This window comes from Perna viridis, chromosome 2 (genome assembly GCF_037379345.1).
Source record: "Perna viridis isolate PV_CMFRI_1.1 ecotype Kerala chromosome 2, ASM3737934v1, whole genome shotgun sequence".
Taxonomy (NCBI): domain Eukaryota; kingdom Metazoa; phylum Mollusca; class Bivalvia; order Mytilida; family Mytilidae; genus Perna; species Perna viridis.
The window spans coordinates 50,030,761-50,048,682 of NC_142446.1; the positions used below are offsets into that span (position 1 = coordinate 50,030,761).

Consider the following 17,922-nt stretch of genomic DNA (forward strand, 5'->3'; position numbering starts at 1 on the left):
TATTAATTTTCACTCAGGGTTTGATAATAATAAATTGCCCAAAGACATGATCTGAAAATATTCGTCTATTAAGTGTATATATGTACTACAGGGGAAAATAGTTACGTGTCAGTCACTTTAAGACTCAGGCAGTGGGTGAAACATGTTATAAAAAACCATCATTTTGATAGTATAATTTAATTGTTTACACCATCAGAATCAAGAAAGAAAGACAATATTTTCCATATTATGTTGGTGCATTAAATTATAATTTCATTAAAATGCACAGGAAATAAACATCTATCTAACTCTCTCTAAAATCTCATTTTTCTAACATTCTATTGAAAATTTTCTGAACAAAGCCAATGATGCCGAGATAAAATAATGGTCTTTTCAAATAGAGAAAGTATCCTTGAGTGATATTAAATTGTCAGATCCGTATGGTTTTGACATACATGTTTCTGATTTTTATCCATTTTGCCTGATTTTTACAAACACTTAAACTTAATACAATAATGGTGCAATCTTCAGTTTCAAGTAGGAGTATTGACTGAATGTACAACGAATGAAGTTTTATTAAAGCTGTATAGCAACGACGCATTATACAAATTGAGGTGACACTCAACTAATGACACGATTTTCAGCTTGAATTAGGACAGTACTGTTAGATTATAAATATTGCACTGCTTTCCTCGTATAAAATACACCTTTATGATACCTGTAAACGTGGAAGCAGGATGGGATTTCTTATGGGGATGGGGATTTTGAATGAATGCAGAGAATAAGAAATTTGGTTCAAAATTCATTTTTTTCCTCAAAATTCAATGTGATTTGATTTTTAAAAAAAACTGTTTTCGTGTTATTGATTTCACTAATATCTGCTTGTTGTTGATTAAGTAATCATATAAGAATGATAAATTGAAGAGAAATTAAAAGCTAAATGGTGTAAATATAATTCAAGAGCTTTAGTATATTATAATCACTGTACTATAATAGTGAATCTACAACATGACGTCATACTTGACTATAGCGACGTACCTATATAGGGTTGAATTAATACTGTACGACGACGCTCTACAAAATGAAATATTCAATTTATATAACGATGCACGTGTACAAATCAAAAGAGGTACATTTCTATAACAACACAATCTATAGATTAAAGTAATATTTGCTGGGAAATCTACAGGAGTGTTATCAAGGGAATTATGATCTTGCCGCATCTGATTTAACCATCGGTTTTGGTTTTTACTATTTTGTTTTTAGTTTTAATTTACCTTCATAATTGTTCGTTATGTGGTGTTGGTTTTCCCCGCCTCCATATATTTTCTACGATAATTAGTGCAGCTTCACAGGAAACTATCATCGCATGCATTCCCAACTCAATTTTAACCATAACAATTTGCAAGTATAAAATCTAAAACAAATCACGTTATTTCATATAATTTTCCATTAATTAAGATTGATCAAATTAACCTAAATCAAGGCTAATCTATGGGGATAATAACATCAAATTACTATCCGTTGCAGCTAAACAGAAAAAAAGAAATTCGCTGCACGATTAATTTGTATTGTGTGTGAAAGCTTATGCTGTGCAGTTCAATTTGCAATCCTTCTATAAATTGAAATCTAACAAATGATCCAGAATCGTAGAACCTTTTTTACTAAATTTATCATTGACAAGTTGTCGAATTAATTAAAACTGTGGTAATTAAAGAAGCATTTGCAATGCAAACAGAATGAAGCTTTGGCACTTTAAATCATGATTGATATAAGTACAACAGCAGTTTTCCGTGACATTTGTTATGCCTTAGCGACAAACGCTGGAGCATTAGGACAGTAAAGCAATTAAAGATCGAATTCTAGCTTAGAGTACATACACAAAAAACATATTTATTTCATAACAGAACAATTCTAACATGATTTAATTTACTTCTTTAAAAGTTATTTTCAGTTAGTTCGTAGTGTTGAGTTGAGTTATTCAGAAATGTTTGCCGTTTCTTTCTGCCTCGGATACAGCTAAGACAAATGTTACTTAATGTTGATCTGAACTCAGCACTCATGCTGCAGTAAATGAAAAAGTTCATTGGATATGAGAAGATAATGACAAGGTTTGCAATCACCTGCATGCTTGTCAAGGTGTTCATGTCAACAACAATAGTCCCATTAATGTAAGGTGAAACGTAGAAACACAATATAACGCCACTAGGAAGTTCAACAAGTAAGGTTACGGCAGCCATAAACACAATCATAATTGTTACCCTCGTATTCTCTTTAACGGCAGAAATACTGCTCTCAGACTTATTCCGCAATCGCATCTTCTTGTTGGTGACATTTTGTAAACCATTGACGATTCGAACGTTCAAAAATATCAACATTATACACGGAATAAACTGGATAAGAATTATCCTGATGATCATGTATGTTACCATGTATGTTTCTATGTCTATCCACTGTTTATATTGCTGTTCACAAGTAACGCCAGATTTGTTTCTCATGTCAATATATTCATACGGCAGGTTGTCAATAGCAAAAGCACGAACAATGTGGGTAAGGCAGGCAAATACGTAGATAATAATAATAGCTATGGTAGTATTCTTTAATGTACATAGTTCCCTTGCCAGAAAGGGCTGACAGACATACATATATCGTTGGGCAGTGAGTAACACTGTAAGCCAAATAGAAGCTGTATGAGTAATTGTGGGTAAATATAAGGAAAACCAGTCTACAGTTTCACAAAGATTGTAGTCAACATAAAAATGTTTCAAGGCATATTTGTAATAGTAAAATGGAGCGGGTAGGATTAGAGTTAATGTATCAGAGATGGCAACACTCACCAAACCAGCTTGGCTCGATCCGTACGTCTGTTGTTTCCTTAAAACTACAATCACTATCACGTTAGCAAGAAGGACAATAATCGCTAAAATAGGTACGATATAGCCATTGACAATGACCAAATAGTATTTCGGATCGGGAATCACTTGCAGTGCCGTTCCGTGTGAGAAATTAAAGCTGTCATTTAACGTTATATTCCTGGTATACTTCATTACTTATAAAATCATAAAACGTCTGTAGAGTTGTTTTTTTAAACGATCCAAAATTTATTCAATACAAAAAGTGCACAAATGTTATATCAATTTTATATTTCATATGTTATTTAGCAGGTTTCACTCTTCCACATACGGAAAACAATAGGATTTTCCTTCAAAAATTTTTCATCGCGATACCGTTTTTTAATAAGTCGATTTTTCACTTTTTCTTCCGCAAAATCTAAATATCACATAATATATCAAACTCGAAACAGACTTTTGTCGATTTAATCGAAGCCTGTCTAGAATATTTATATCACTTGCAAATGAGAAACTTTATCCGAAAGTCATAACTTCCGATACTTTTATAATGATCAATGCTCTGTTAAAAGCTGTCTATCGGATAAAATTAGAGAACTGAGTGACGACATCAACTGTAATTGGTTTTCATTGGACGTTACTTCTCACTTAATCATTTACGCTTCGGTTCTGTATCACCACTGCTCAACTCAAAGCTCTGCATAGATTTGTCTTAATGAGTTTATTGGACGATACTCACTATCATCTTCCCTCCTTATATCACTATCTGATTCTTTCACTATTCGTCCTCTTCTAATTGAGTTATCGCTAATGATTTATCTTCGTTTATTGACTTTAAAAGAATAATCTAATACCAGAATAAAACATATATACTAAACATCCATTAATTAATTTTTTTTTTCTGGGAAATGTAAAAATTTAAAATAACATGATTCACTCAAGATAATTTATAGTGAAAGGCTATAGACAGTACAATTAAAAGTACACAAAGGAAAGAAAATGTCTAGGGGTATGAGATTAAGGCTATGATTTTGCAAGCTCCGAACAGCGTCTACCGTTCGAAATTCACTGTAGACGCTGCCGCCAGCCCTCTAAGAAAGTGCAAGAATCTTGCAAACTCGGGAAAAGTGAATGATTTTACTCGATATTTTCCGATTGTCAAACGACGTATGATTTGAATAACGCCCGAGAAATTCGATTGGCATGTCTGCAGCGGTTAGTAACATCATCGTTTATTTTTTTCAGTTTGGTCTTTTTTGCCTCAAATATATTAAATACATTCAGAAAACAAACGAAAAGCTATTTAAGTTTATCCTGAAGCTTCTGTGACGTAGATATTTCTGATTGCCTGTATAAGGGAAAAGGTGAAAGGAAATTTTTCCTGCGATTTTTCAAAAGTGCATTTCAACTAAATATGACTTATCAAATCTTAAACAGGGATATATTTACAAAAACCTTTGGTGGTTAATTCTTGAGGTTATGAGGTATAAATACTTGGATAATACAATAATGCGTAGCTTGTCCGATCTAGAAGTTTAAGGAAGTAGTTAGGATAGCGTTAATATTTAAATCAATGAACTTATTGAATTATTACCGATTTTTTTTCTATTAAACTAATGATAACTAAAACCGATCGTAAAGCTGGTAATAGCTATACCGATTGCAAGATTAAATTTCAGATTGAAAACTCACTTAATTTTCCCTCATGTCCACGTCCAGTGAATGTATTATTTTCTATTTTATCCCGTTTTCAATCTTCTTTATCTCATAGTTGTCGTTCTATTAACAGGTTCCTTCAAATTCACATTCTAATCAATCTCTTGCGCAGAAGGTATATTCGACATCTCAAAGCTTTATACACCTCCCAAACTCTGTGTTAAAGCCCACTCCTTTATGAAAATTAGTACAGTACACCGGAAACAGCTTTGCAGGTTTGTAATGAGTAGTGCTCATGGCCTGTGTTTTTTACATCCTATATAGCAGAGCTTATAAGCTAGCGGAGTGATATGTATAAAATCAGGTAGCGATTAAAAAAAGTCTGCGGAGGAGATTACATATTTTTTTCCATTAAACTTTGATTATTGGTTTCTTCAAATTCGACGATCTGCAGAATGGGGTCATTTTACGATTTCTGCTGCATAAAATATCAATCAAAAGGGGTAAATTCACGTATCCAGCTGTTATAAATCAAGTCAAGCCTGTATTGTATGCATAATTGTTGCCATATTGTCATTTTAACATTTTCATTGGCGGTACCAAAACAAAAAAAAAACCAACAAACAACAACAACAACAACAAAACAACAAAAAAAACAATTTTCCTTTTGTTTATCTTCTTGTTTCGTTGATATTAATGCAACTATAGCGTTTTGCAATATTAAAAATTTGGAGTAATGTTACTCCAGATTTACAACATGAATTAACATACATGAAGGTACACTTTTTCAAAACTCGAAATGAATGGGGAGAACCATTTTAATTTATATCTTTATATTTATAAAATGTAAATAGAAACAGGGTCAACCGATGACCACCTAGAGGCGAACCGTTGAGAAATGAAAGATGCAGGAATGACCTGGAGTGAGATGGAAACGAAAGCAAAATAAAGAGAAGAGTGGAAAAGGCTAGTCCTTATTTCTCCGGGTGCAATAAGGACTAGGTAGGTAGGTAGGTAGGTATTGCTTGTTAAGGGCCTTACCCAAGGACAATGGCGATGCATCTACTTTCATAATTTCTTTCGGTTTGTTATTAAAATTTCAGAGTCTGCCTAAGTACTCTATAGTTATAACGTTGTTCTTTAGATGGTAATTTATTGTACGAACAAAAGCAATGGGTTCTGTGTACATGTGCAGGTCTTTGAATTTTGGCTCTAAATAAATCTGTGCTCAAGTACTGTACCCACAGACAAACCTTGTTCACGTGCAATTTAAGTGAATCGAACTTGGTGTTATTTTCAAATATAATTCGCTTAACATTTGTTTCATGTAAAACATCACATGAAATTCAGGTGACGACTCAACTCAGATAAATTTCACTTTAGCTCTGTCAAAGATGTTACTTGCCCAATTCACGTGAAAAACGCATGAAGTTCACGTGCCTGTGTATGCATATCTTGATCACATACCTATATTTTCTAGATCTTTCTTTTCCTTGCGCTTCAAATGAAACAAAAATGTTGCAAAACTGTAAAGTAATACATGAATCTAAAGTTATTTACAACCTGTTACAAAACATGGAAATCAATTTGTAAAAGATAGTACTTTTACAAGTGACCCATTGCACAAATAAATTCAAATGCACTGAGAAAAAAAATAAGTATCCTTGTATTTATACTTCCCTGTTGCCTTCTTTCCGATTTCGACTAAATTTCCGAATATTATTTAATTTAGGCATATATTTATAGTCGACTAACTTTCCTTTCTGAGATCTAAATATAAGTACTCCTTATCCAATTAGGTGCTAATCTGAGTGAACACAAATTCCAAAACAAGAAACTGCAGCTTCTTACCTCATGGTCTCGGCTCTCGTCTATAGTAAAATTTACCGTTCTAGCGTTATGTTATTTGGCTAATACCACTGAACTAGAACTACAACAAAAGGTATCATTTACGGTTGAGAAATTGTTATAGAATGCACTTGATTTCTTATGTAATGCAAATTTTAGATGGATGATGTTAGTTAAATATGATGTCTGTAAAATAAGAACTTTAGGAAAAAATAGGTGAATCGATACCAAAACGACAAAAACAAAAAACAAAAACAAAAAAATAAGGAAAAAAAATAAATTTGAGCAGCAACCTGTCAAAAAGTCTTGGTGTGCAATATTCTTCATTCCCAGTCAGTAAACAAAGTGTGTTATATATTTATGGTTTATTTACAAAAATAAAAAGGATATCAATGATTTGATTCTCATTTTGACACTTTATTAAACCATTCCATGAATCAAATATAACTCATCTTTACCGAGCATGCCTAGAAGGGCTGTAGTAAATGCAAGCCATACAGGAATATTTGTGCAACATGAAATATGCGAAACGAAAAAAAAAAGAATATTTCGTATTTGATGCAATTGACTTGTTTAATACAAAAATACCTATTTATATTGCACAGTTCAATATGCTGTAAACGATTCGAGGAATAACCTCTCATCAATCTCATCCAATACATTCAATGTGGAATGATGTACATCCAAAGATCAATTGTATACAAAAAGTATTGAAAATCGAAAATATCGAAATAGGTAGCCAAACAGCACCAAGAGGTTTTACATGTGCAATGCAAGGAATAAAGCCTCAGTGTTTTAGGGATTCCAAAATTTGCAAAACTGTAATAATATTATATGGTATAATTCGAGGTCCGGCAAGTTTGACAACTGAGCTCGAGAGTACCCTCGGGAATCTATGATCCACCAGCAGAGGCATCGACACGGTAAATTTTGCATTTACAAACACACTGTTACTTTGTTTGTATTGTTTTGGTTATTTTATGTTATTTGTTGTGTGTATCTGTCTTCCATGTTTGGTCTTTTTCCCTGGATTACATTCATTTGATTTCCGCTGGAATCTTGTTCCCCTTGATTACTTGTTCATATTTATATTGCTAATATTTCGATATGGTATAGATGTCTTTCAATGTGCACTCGTTATTTTGTTTATAAAAGATACATGTTTAAAATCAGTTTAAATTATGTATATTTAGTAAAAGGATATTAATGAAAAAAATTGTTTCGGGTTTTCAGAAATATTGATCTTGAACTAACCCCTTACATCGTTAATATAGCGTTAATATCAACAGAGACAATTAAAATTGCGGATGATTTTCAATTTTATTACATAATTAATTCCCTTGTGATTGAATATAACCTTAGTACAAATATGCGCATTTTGTTGGTTGGCAGTCATGCATGTACTGAGCTGCGCATTTGGCGGTGAGCGAATCTGCAGCTTCGAGGCCATTTCCTAGTACGAAAAGGATAATATATATTCATTATAAATCAAATTATGAGAGAAAAAAAACGAATAACATCAAGTCATGGTGTATAATAATTATCCTTACATACCAATTTAAACCATAAGTAGTCTACTTTTCGTCGAATATGGACCCCATTGAAGAACTACAATCGAAATTCTCGCGCTTGTGACATAACTCGCGGCGTTGATCGCAGACACTAATTGTACCGAAGTTGGACAAGTCGCTAAATATATTTTATTGTCATTAATGAGAGCTGCACTACGTGATGCCAAATAAAAATTAGGATAACTTTCACTACAACCAATGCTGTAACTGTTATCAGTTAACCTATTTGTACCAAGTAATTGACAATCATTTCTGTTTTGATGCTTTCTTGGAGAACAGTGAGAAAATGGGATATAAAATATAGGACGAAATTTAGTGTCATTTTTTGTTTTATCATATATCTGTATTGTTAGTTTACACGTAAGTTATCATGAAAAATTTTATTTACCGAATAGATTTACACAGTTCGATAGAAGGACTATAAAACACAACTATAAAATTTTGTACACTCAAGTACAGTTCCATATTAAAATATTAAACAAATAATGGTAGGAGGCATATGACGGGTTCCAAATTGTGATTTTAAGTTGCTTGATTTACAATTCATCTAAAATGATTGAACAGATATTAAAATAAAACGATCTGATATACCACTAGTTAAATTTTTATAACTTTCCTCGTTTGTCTACCCCGGACTTGACTTTTTATGAGCAACTCGGCGGGTGTTTCTAGAAAAGCAGAGGACGCTTACCCTAACGATGCACCAGGTCCGTGCTCCCAGTTTTTAGTGGAGTCCGAGTTGCTCATTTACTTTTGTTACTTTGTATGTATGATTTTAGTTACTTTATGTTCTTTGTTGTGTATGTCTATTTTCCATGTCTGGTCTTTGTCCCTGGATTACATTCTTTTGATTACCGCTATAACCTTGGATCCCTTGATTACTCTTCCATGTCTGGTCTTTGTCCCTGGATTACATTCTTTTGATTACCGCTATAACCTTGGTTCCCGTGATTACTCTTTGATTACCGCTATAACCTTGGTTCCCTTGATTACTCTTATAACAAATTTGATTGTAGTGCTTTCTATGAAAATAACTATGATTTGTCTCCCTTTGCAACATAAGTTGTTTTGTGTTTTCTTTGTCAAACTATCTTAAAAGAGCAGAAAGGTATTAGTCTGAAAAGGATTACATTTAAAGTAACAAATCAAACTAAGCAAATATGCACACACCAATTAATTAATGTTTGTTTGTTTGTTTTTGTTTGTTTTTTGTTTTTGTTTTTTGTTTGTTTTTGTTTTTTTAATTCGAAGGCTTTCTACAACAAAAACATTTTCTTAAGAATATACATTAATTATTGATTTGACACAAGTTATCTCCCTTCCTCATAATATTGTTTTTATATCTCCGAAGGGAAAGTAAACAATATTTTTTTCTTTTTAAATGTTGAAAATAAATACAATAACGCACAATTATTAAAGATAATCCATTCCTGTCGTGTGCCATACATTTTTTTTTATTTTATTTGGAATGATACTTAATTTCAATGAAATAGTCAAAATGACAGAACTGTGTGTTTTGCCATAATTATAAGAACCTTAAAAATTATGACAACGGACATCGAATGAAAGAGAGAGAGAGAGAGAGAGAGTGGTTAATATTCTTAAAAAGCTTTTCCCTAATACAGCTGTCCTTGGCTGTTAAGTAGCATTCCAGATAAGAATCATGCAAAATGTGATACATGGTTGGAAACCCTACATATTTGTATTTTTGATATTTTGTTTAAAACGCTTTAGTAAACAGAAATTAACATTCAGTTCTTCATTTAACCCGTGTTCTTAGGAGATAAAAATTATATAGAATGCACTGTAGATTTCAAAATTAAGGAAGATAACTCTGTAGATGACACTCCAATACAATAGAATCTATTGGATTTTCATTTTTGATTATCCCCTATGAGCAGGCAGATTTCAATGAATAATTTACACATTTCATTATATAGACCCATAAAACAACTTGATTACAAAAATAAAAATACGTAGCTGTAACAAACTTCAGTTAATTGTCGTTTACATTTTTTCCATACAGGACTATTTAAACTATTCTAGCTTGAAATACCACTAACACCGGTAAATCGAATCAAGTAGACCTTTTGTGAAATCACGAGATTGTACACGTATAGAAATTTAACAGGTGAGTTTTATATCAGTCGGCACATGGTCATTGAGTGAAGCATTGAGTTTGGTAAAGTAGCAGTGGGGAATTATAATTGTCAATTCAGGACATGGATATCCCTAGGCTAATGTTTACAATACTCAGGGGTTTTTAGACCCGGTTTTGGTGTGCGTCTTGCACATAGCTAGAAGCGTCGACCTGTCGGTGATAAAATGGTTATCAACCTGATGTTCCCGAGATGGTGTAATAACGCCTAGAGTCGGTGAAGTAATGTCGGTGATTAAAAAAAAAACCGTTGGAAAGCTAGGAATTTATTATTTTTGGAGCACAAAGTCCGTTATATTAATTTATAAAGTAACCGAGAAGTCCGTGCTAGATATGTTCGTTTAACCAGTCATGGCTTACTGAATACAGCATTATAGTGAAATATATATCATCTGGTGTTCTCTTCGTCAATATAGAAATCTACAAAAAATGTGTGAAATTAGTCTATATTTCGTCCAGTTATAATTATAACAAAAGTCCAAGGGAAACAACCCATTTCATTCGTTAATTTTACAGTACATGCAACGTTCGACCTTACCGGGAGGTGTGCAGAAAAAATGGTGGTGTGTTGAGACTGCGAATCATTTAGTTTATGTGTTTATTTCATTTCATTATATTTAGTTCTGTCTTGTGCGTGTATATTTAGTTACATTTATGTTTATTCATTTCATGATGTCATTTATCTTGAATTTACTTTAGTATGTTTTGTTTATTAAATTTATGTTTTACATTTTTTTTGTTTTATATGACATTGGCCACTTGACAATCCAAAGAACTTACTTCTTTACAGTAGCATAGTTTGGGGTGTATCACATTTTTTGGATTTTGCATGATTCTTACAAAGACAGCTACTTAACATTTAATTATAGTTATTTCTCTTTTTCTTGCAATTGCATGTCTATTTGAACATACCAGCAACCTTCACGCGTTAACGAGAAATGAAACATTTACACTCAATTAGTCAAAAAGTCAATTTGCTGAAGGCTTTTTTGAAGAAAAAAATAAGAACTAACGCCACATTGTAATGATTAGTTCCTGTCAACAACAGAAAAACTAGGAAGTATGTGGTAATTGCAGTAACGATGACATAGAATCGGGTCCGGATTCGCTGTCAATTAGGTTTACTAAAATACAATTAACAAAGTAAACAACCACTCAGTGCGGATATTACTAGCTAAAGATATGCAGTTTATTATCTCCACCTGCATGGTTGAACATGACAGAAGCTTCCAACTAGATTTACTGATAGTCGTAAATTGTAGTAGTTATGAATTAGCGTACTTATATCTAATGCAGTGGGCAAATTGTCCCGTTACTTCACTTTATATTTTTCACTCTGTATCGTATTTGAAATCATTGCGTGTATAAAATCCCCATCTTTATATTAAAGAGAGTCAGAGTTATGAATATGATCTCGATCTCGATTTGATGGTATAAGAATCAACCTCGTTTTTTTTAAGAACAAGTGTTTACGTTAAATCAATCTTTTAGTTGTAGTATCATGTAAATCAAGTAAATCTTCCTTACTTTGTACTTTCCCGTATCCGGTCTCTACTTGCGTGCCACTAAGACATGTTGAAGCAATCATTTGCAGAAGTAGTGAAAAATTTATTGGAAGTCTTCTTAGACACTTCGGCAGTGGATGACACAAATACAAGTAAGTAAAGTTAGTTTCTATATAACCCTGTCGCTGTACACATATAAATTAGTATTGCTCACACGAAATTCACGGTAATCGAGCTTCAACATGAAATTAACGCGATTTTACATGAATTGAACTTAACATGGACAATAAGAAAAGCTTGCATGTGAAATCTCTATTCACCCGAATTTAACGTGAACTCTGTCACAAACCTTATTTGCTCAATTCACGTTAAAACCACGTGTAAATCGTGTGAAAATCATTTGAAATAATATTGCCTGTGTATAAATCTGCACGTGCTGGAAGAGTTGAAAAAAGATCAGATACCGGTTTTATAGATATATATCAATTTCCAATTTTTGCAATAGAAGTATATGTGTATGTTTTTATATTTTGTGCTGATGTTCCATTTTCATCAATATGTTTCGTGTCATCTGTTCATTACTCGGTCCATGTTTATTTTTACCCTCCATTATATGTGTATCATTTGAACATTAACGTTTTTATTATATAAGATAGAAAATATCAACGACAATTATTTTGAAATTATTCCCCATTTTCAAAAATTCAACAGAAAAAAAACGAGGAAGTAGAATTTGATCGCGATAATGACGATACATTACCGTGTCCCTGATTATTGGCTGTTACATTTATAACTATCTATTATCAGCATTATATAGTGTCATCTGCCGACACATTTATTCTTCCCATATTCGAAAATTGGCTGTCGATATTTTTGGTTAAAAGTATTTTTTTGTGATTTGCTAAACTGCTTATAAAGGTAAGCAGACATTTTAGTAAGAGAATCATGTTTTTTTTTTTGTTTTGTTTTTTTTTTGTTTTTGCTTTGTTTTGTTTTTTGGGGGATGGGGGGGGGGTGGGCAATCAATTGAACAATTCACAAATCAAAGGGTTTGTTCCTTCGTTTATCGATTCTATAAATGAAAAGTATATACACTGATGTGTTTAATGTAATACTTTCTCGGCGTAAATTATGGTCGATAAGTATATTTCCCCCTACATTAATGTGCCCAAATATTACGATGTTGTTTTAAAAAGTTACAAACTCTATGACTTTTTTATGACAATCGCTCATCTGACCATTTAAATAGATCAAATCTTAAGTAAAGACTGTCTTGCTTGACTCCTGTAAGAACAATGGAGAAAAGAGCAAGGTTAAACTAATGACCAGGAAACAAATCAAAACACAATTATTGGCAAATCAGCTAACAAAACTTAACATGATTTTACTTCTCCATTTAATTTCAGACATTCAATTACTGCCTTTCCAATTGTGCATAAGTTGTATATTTTGGATTTTGTTTAGGTTATAAACATTATAAAGATCAGACACTATTCTCATTTATTTAATTTTTGTGTTACATCTTCTCATGTAAAATAAATATGCTTGTTTGCATTGATTGGTTTATTTCGTTGTGACTTTCAGATGTTATAAAGCGCAAACCATGTGTTGACAGTAATAAAAGTTTTAAAGAATAGAGACACGAAGAGTGCGGTAGGAATACCCGACTTTGACCTGACAATCGAATGTTCTTATGCACTCTTATTCCTTTTAATTCATGCCAATTCGTTTCTGTTTGTTTCAATAGAACGTCTTGGAAGATTAATCAAGGGAACCAAGGTTATAGCGGTAATCCAAAGAATGTAATCCAGGGACAAAGACCAGACATGGAAAACAGATATACACAACAAAGAACATAAAGTAACTAAAATCATACATACAAAGTAACAAAAGTAAATGAGCAACTCGGACTCCACTAAAAACTGGGAGCATGGACCAGGTGCACCGGTAGGGTAAGCGTCCTCTGTTTTTCTAGAAACATCCGCCGAGTTGCTCATAAAAAGTCAAATCCTGGGTAGACAAACGAGGAAAGGAAAACTATGTCCCGTTGAATAAATCAGTTTGTTTTCATGGTGCAGGTGGATACACCATAACGATCCACGAGTTCATGATAACGACAATAAAACTTCTGTAGTGATGACTTCAATCTTATAGCAACATAACCCTGTTCCAGAAGCCTATTTGTTAGAGTTCTAGCGCGATACAAAAAGTCTGTGTAGTTTCGGCAAGCTCTGGCATAACGTAACAGTTGTGATATGAACACTCCATACGCAGGTGCTAAAGGGATGTTGCCACAGATGAAAGGAAAGTTGACAATTTTGAATGAAAAGGCATCACATTTGTCGTAAAGTTTGGTCAATAGTTTTCCTTTACCATCGATTTCTAAGTGTAGGTCAAGATATGAGGCTGACTTCACAGTGTCTGTAGTATCCATTATCTCAAGTTCTTTGGGGTAGATGCAATGTATCAAATCCCCGAAATTAGGATTGTTTAAAGATAATACGTCATCTATATAGCGGAAACTGAGATTAAAGGAATCTAGCTAAACGATATTCTTTCTTTCGGATCAGATCGGCTATAAAGTCAGCCTCATAAGAGTAAAGGAAAAGGTCAGCAAGTAATGGAGCACAATTTGTTACCATTGGACAAATATGTTGTCGATTCCAGCATTTTGTAAACATCTTCCTCTGTATATTTGGAAGATGATTTGGAATTATTTCTTACAAAGTATGAGGAATCTCTACCAAGAAGGTAAAAAATGCAAAAAGTACAAATTTTGCAGCCTAATAATGATAATTGATTCCAAACACTTCGAAATGTTAGCAAGAGAAAATGGCATAAGATCAAGTTCTTTATATTCAAATGTACCATAGCAACTTTGGTCCTGAATGCTTTGTTTTAGAGAGGGGGGATTAATTTTCATACTACCTCTTTATGATTATTTGCTATGATACTGTATGTAAATATATCGTAGTTATTTCTAAATTATATATTCAAACATAGACTTACAGGTTAAACTCTTCTATAAATTCTCACAGTATGTCATGTCACAAGCCTTACAAAAGGTTTTCACAGTTGTGGTATGTTATTCATAGTCTCATAATTTCACAATAAATAAGGAAATGACCAATAAACTGATCAAATTACTGAAATAATTCGATACTGAGTTAATTGAGATCAAATTGAAACTTTGACAAAAAAGAGAGAAATCTTTCTTACAAGTAGATGCACTGTTTAACTGGACGCGACAGATTGACTTTTTACAATGAGAATTACATATGTGATGTCCATTCGAAAACAAAATATATTAAAAAATCTATAAGATATTGTTTGCAACACTATATATACTGGTTCAATCCTTCATCTTGAACATAAACACACACTTGAAGAAATGTAACCATAGGCTACGGAAAAGACGTAGATGTTCTGCCGAGATGACATTCTCACAAAAAGGAAAAACTCTCACGTCTCTAGCAAACTGTCAAATCATTTCCATGAGGGGCTTTTTAGTAATTTATGTTAAGAAATTCAAAACCCCTGATGCTATAAAGCGGGTCAAAGAATTACACAACTTTAGTAGAGTCCAAATGTAAAATAATAATTGTGACATGTGAACGACGAAGACATCGTTGACGGTAAAGGTTATCATGAATTTCTTATTTTTGTTGATAGGACCCTGGCTGTAACAAACTTTTAAATACAATAAAACCTGTGTAAACCGAACCCTTAAAACCATCCTTAATCAGACACATATCAATGTGCTTTTAAGTAGCAGTCTTTATAAAAAAAGAACAGACCGAAGGTGATTCATTCATGTCAAAAAACCACAGAATTCACTTTTATTTATTGTTCAGAAACAGATACTAATCACATAATCAATCTGTTTTTCATTTGGTTGTTGCACTTTTGAGATAAAATTGATATAGATTGTACATGAAAATAGCACTTTGCAAGAGTTATCGTTCTTGATCTTGTTTGATTTGTTGATTATAGAGGGTGATAAATGTATGATATTCTAAACAGTGCATATCCGAATGCAGAAATAATCGCAATGTGAATGTATAGCATATGTAGACTGAAAAAGCATAGTTTTTTGGTGGTTTTTTTTCTGAACCATGAATCGATATATTATAGGTAATGCCTGAATTTTGAATGAACTTGTACTTTAATCAGGTAAAATGTACAGTGAAACCTATATTAACCAAATCTCTTTTGGACTGTGTAATTCGGTTAAGACAAATGTTTAAAATCCATTTCTTTTTTTAAAGGAACTATTTTAGACAGATTTTCAGTCAATTTGACGATCGGTTTCGATCGTTTTCACTGTATTGTGACCCTGGGTAAACTGAATACTGGACAAATTTAACCGTCCACAAATGGTTTGGTATAAGCATCTTTCAATGTGCTGACTTTTTACGACTTCCTGGTTGTTCTTGGAGTTGTTAAAATTTGCTACGACAAATAAAATATATTTTTTTTATAAATTGTTACTTTTATATCTTGGTGATTATTCAGTTTACTGGCCGTAAACAAACTTTTCGAAAATTCATATCAAGAATGAACAAGGCATATTAATTTCAGACAAATAACAAGTAATTCCTCGTTCAAGCTGGCATGATTTACAGAGTATTGTAAAGCTTGATAACTACAATTAATTCATCTCGGTTAATTCCTATAATATCATACAAATACGCAGATTTTCTTATCTTTTCTATAAGAAGAAGTTTACACATACCAGTCTGCTTTATTTGTTGATATTCATTGATTTTGATTAATCTGTGTCGGAAGTCATCCATATGTGTGTCACAATCATGGTACTCTGTAACCAACGAACAATGAAACAATGTCTTTAGCCTTTTTCCAGTCAATACCCGAAAGGGTTGTTATACATTATGTCATAAATTATAAAAGGAATATTACAAAATTCGTTCGGAAAGTAATATCCCTTATCACAACAGCAGGGTTTGTTATGTTACTGTGACAACATCAATCACACTGAGAACTGATGCATAATAATAATGAGACTACTTTATTTTAACTGTATTGTTTTATCAACCTCCTACCTTTCTATACAAGTTGCTCACAAAGAGTAATCAAGGGAACCAAGGTTACTGCGGTAATTAAAAGAATGCAATCCAGGGACAAAGACCAGACATGAAAAACAGACATACACAACAAAGAACATAAAGTAACTAAAATCATACATACAAAGTAACAAAGCAAATGAGCAACACGGACTCCATTAAAAACTGGGAGCATGGACCAGGTGCACCGGTAGGGTGAGCGTAAAGTCATCTTAGCCATGTTGCTAGTGTACGTGTTCTACTTTGTAACAGTGTGCCACTATGGTGTGACTTCCGGTCAATATGAAGTCTATTCTTAAAAGTGCTGTTTTTACAATTGATTAGCAATGCTTTTTAAATACAGGTAGACCAATTATCTATCAAAAAATTGCATGTTCTATTAAAGCACGTAATAAGGATGTGTCTCCCTGTGCACGCACATTTTAACACCAGCTAGGGTTATCGTTTTGTTTCAGAACCAGATGCACTGTCCTAAAATGCATAAAAATATGCCAGTGAATGATAAAATACAATCAATTATTGAAACTGTATGCAACAACAGTTGTAAGGAAAATTTAAGTTGATGTACATGCGTTTAAATTGCTTACTTGATTTTAACAGAAAAGCGTCTTTTTAGCTTATGCAAAATCTATAGAACAGAGAATAACATAATATGGTAGAATGAATGAACCTGTCAGGGATATTTAGATCCATTCTTAATTGTCTAGACACCTTTAATGCACAATACATGTGATCAGAATTTATAACCTATTGATAAACCTGGACAGGAGTTTTATAGCCTGCGATACAACATAATTTACCACTATTCAATATAGAAAATATCAAAATACAACAAATCCTATCTTATAAACGTCAAATATGGATGTGAACTTCCAATGCAACACCTGTTAAAAAAAATTAAAGAAAATGTTAAATTATCAATACTTCTAGCCGTGATGATTTCATAGGAGTGTCGATTAATGGAAAAGAATTTTGCAAATCAAAACGAGTGCAATATTTGTCTCAGACACGATTAACAGACCTACTTGAAAATACGTATTGGTAAGTCTGCATTGGTAAGGTATTGCTATAATAATAATCTTCTTTAAAAAAAGTCTTCTTTTGCGTAGATTATCGTAACAATATACCAGAGTGTTTCAATATCTAAACTAACACTCACGAATACACTATTTAATATTGGTAAAAAAAATGATAAGAATATGTTTATACTAAGAAGACATGTCTTTGTGGATACGAATGTCATACCAAAGAGATTTAATATATCAACTTGCA

General features: G+C 32.7%; 1 protein-coding gene across 1 annotated transcript; it reads right to left on the reverse strand.

Annotated features, from left to right (window-relative positions):
- Nucleotides 1-1,017: 1,017 nt before the first annotated feature.
- Nucleotides 1,018-6,663, reverse strand: LOC148625611 (sex peptide receptor-like). Its single transcript, XM_088569232.1, has one exon. The coding sequence runs from the start codon at nt 3,024-3,026 to the stop codon at nt 1,917-1,919; it is 1,110 nt and encodes a 369-aa protein (XP_088425358.1). The 5' UTR covers nt 3,027-6,663; the 3' UTR covers nt 1,018-1,916.
- Nucleotides 6,664-17,922: the final 11,259 nt, after the last annotated feature.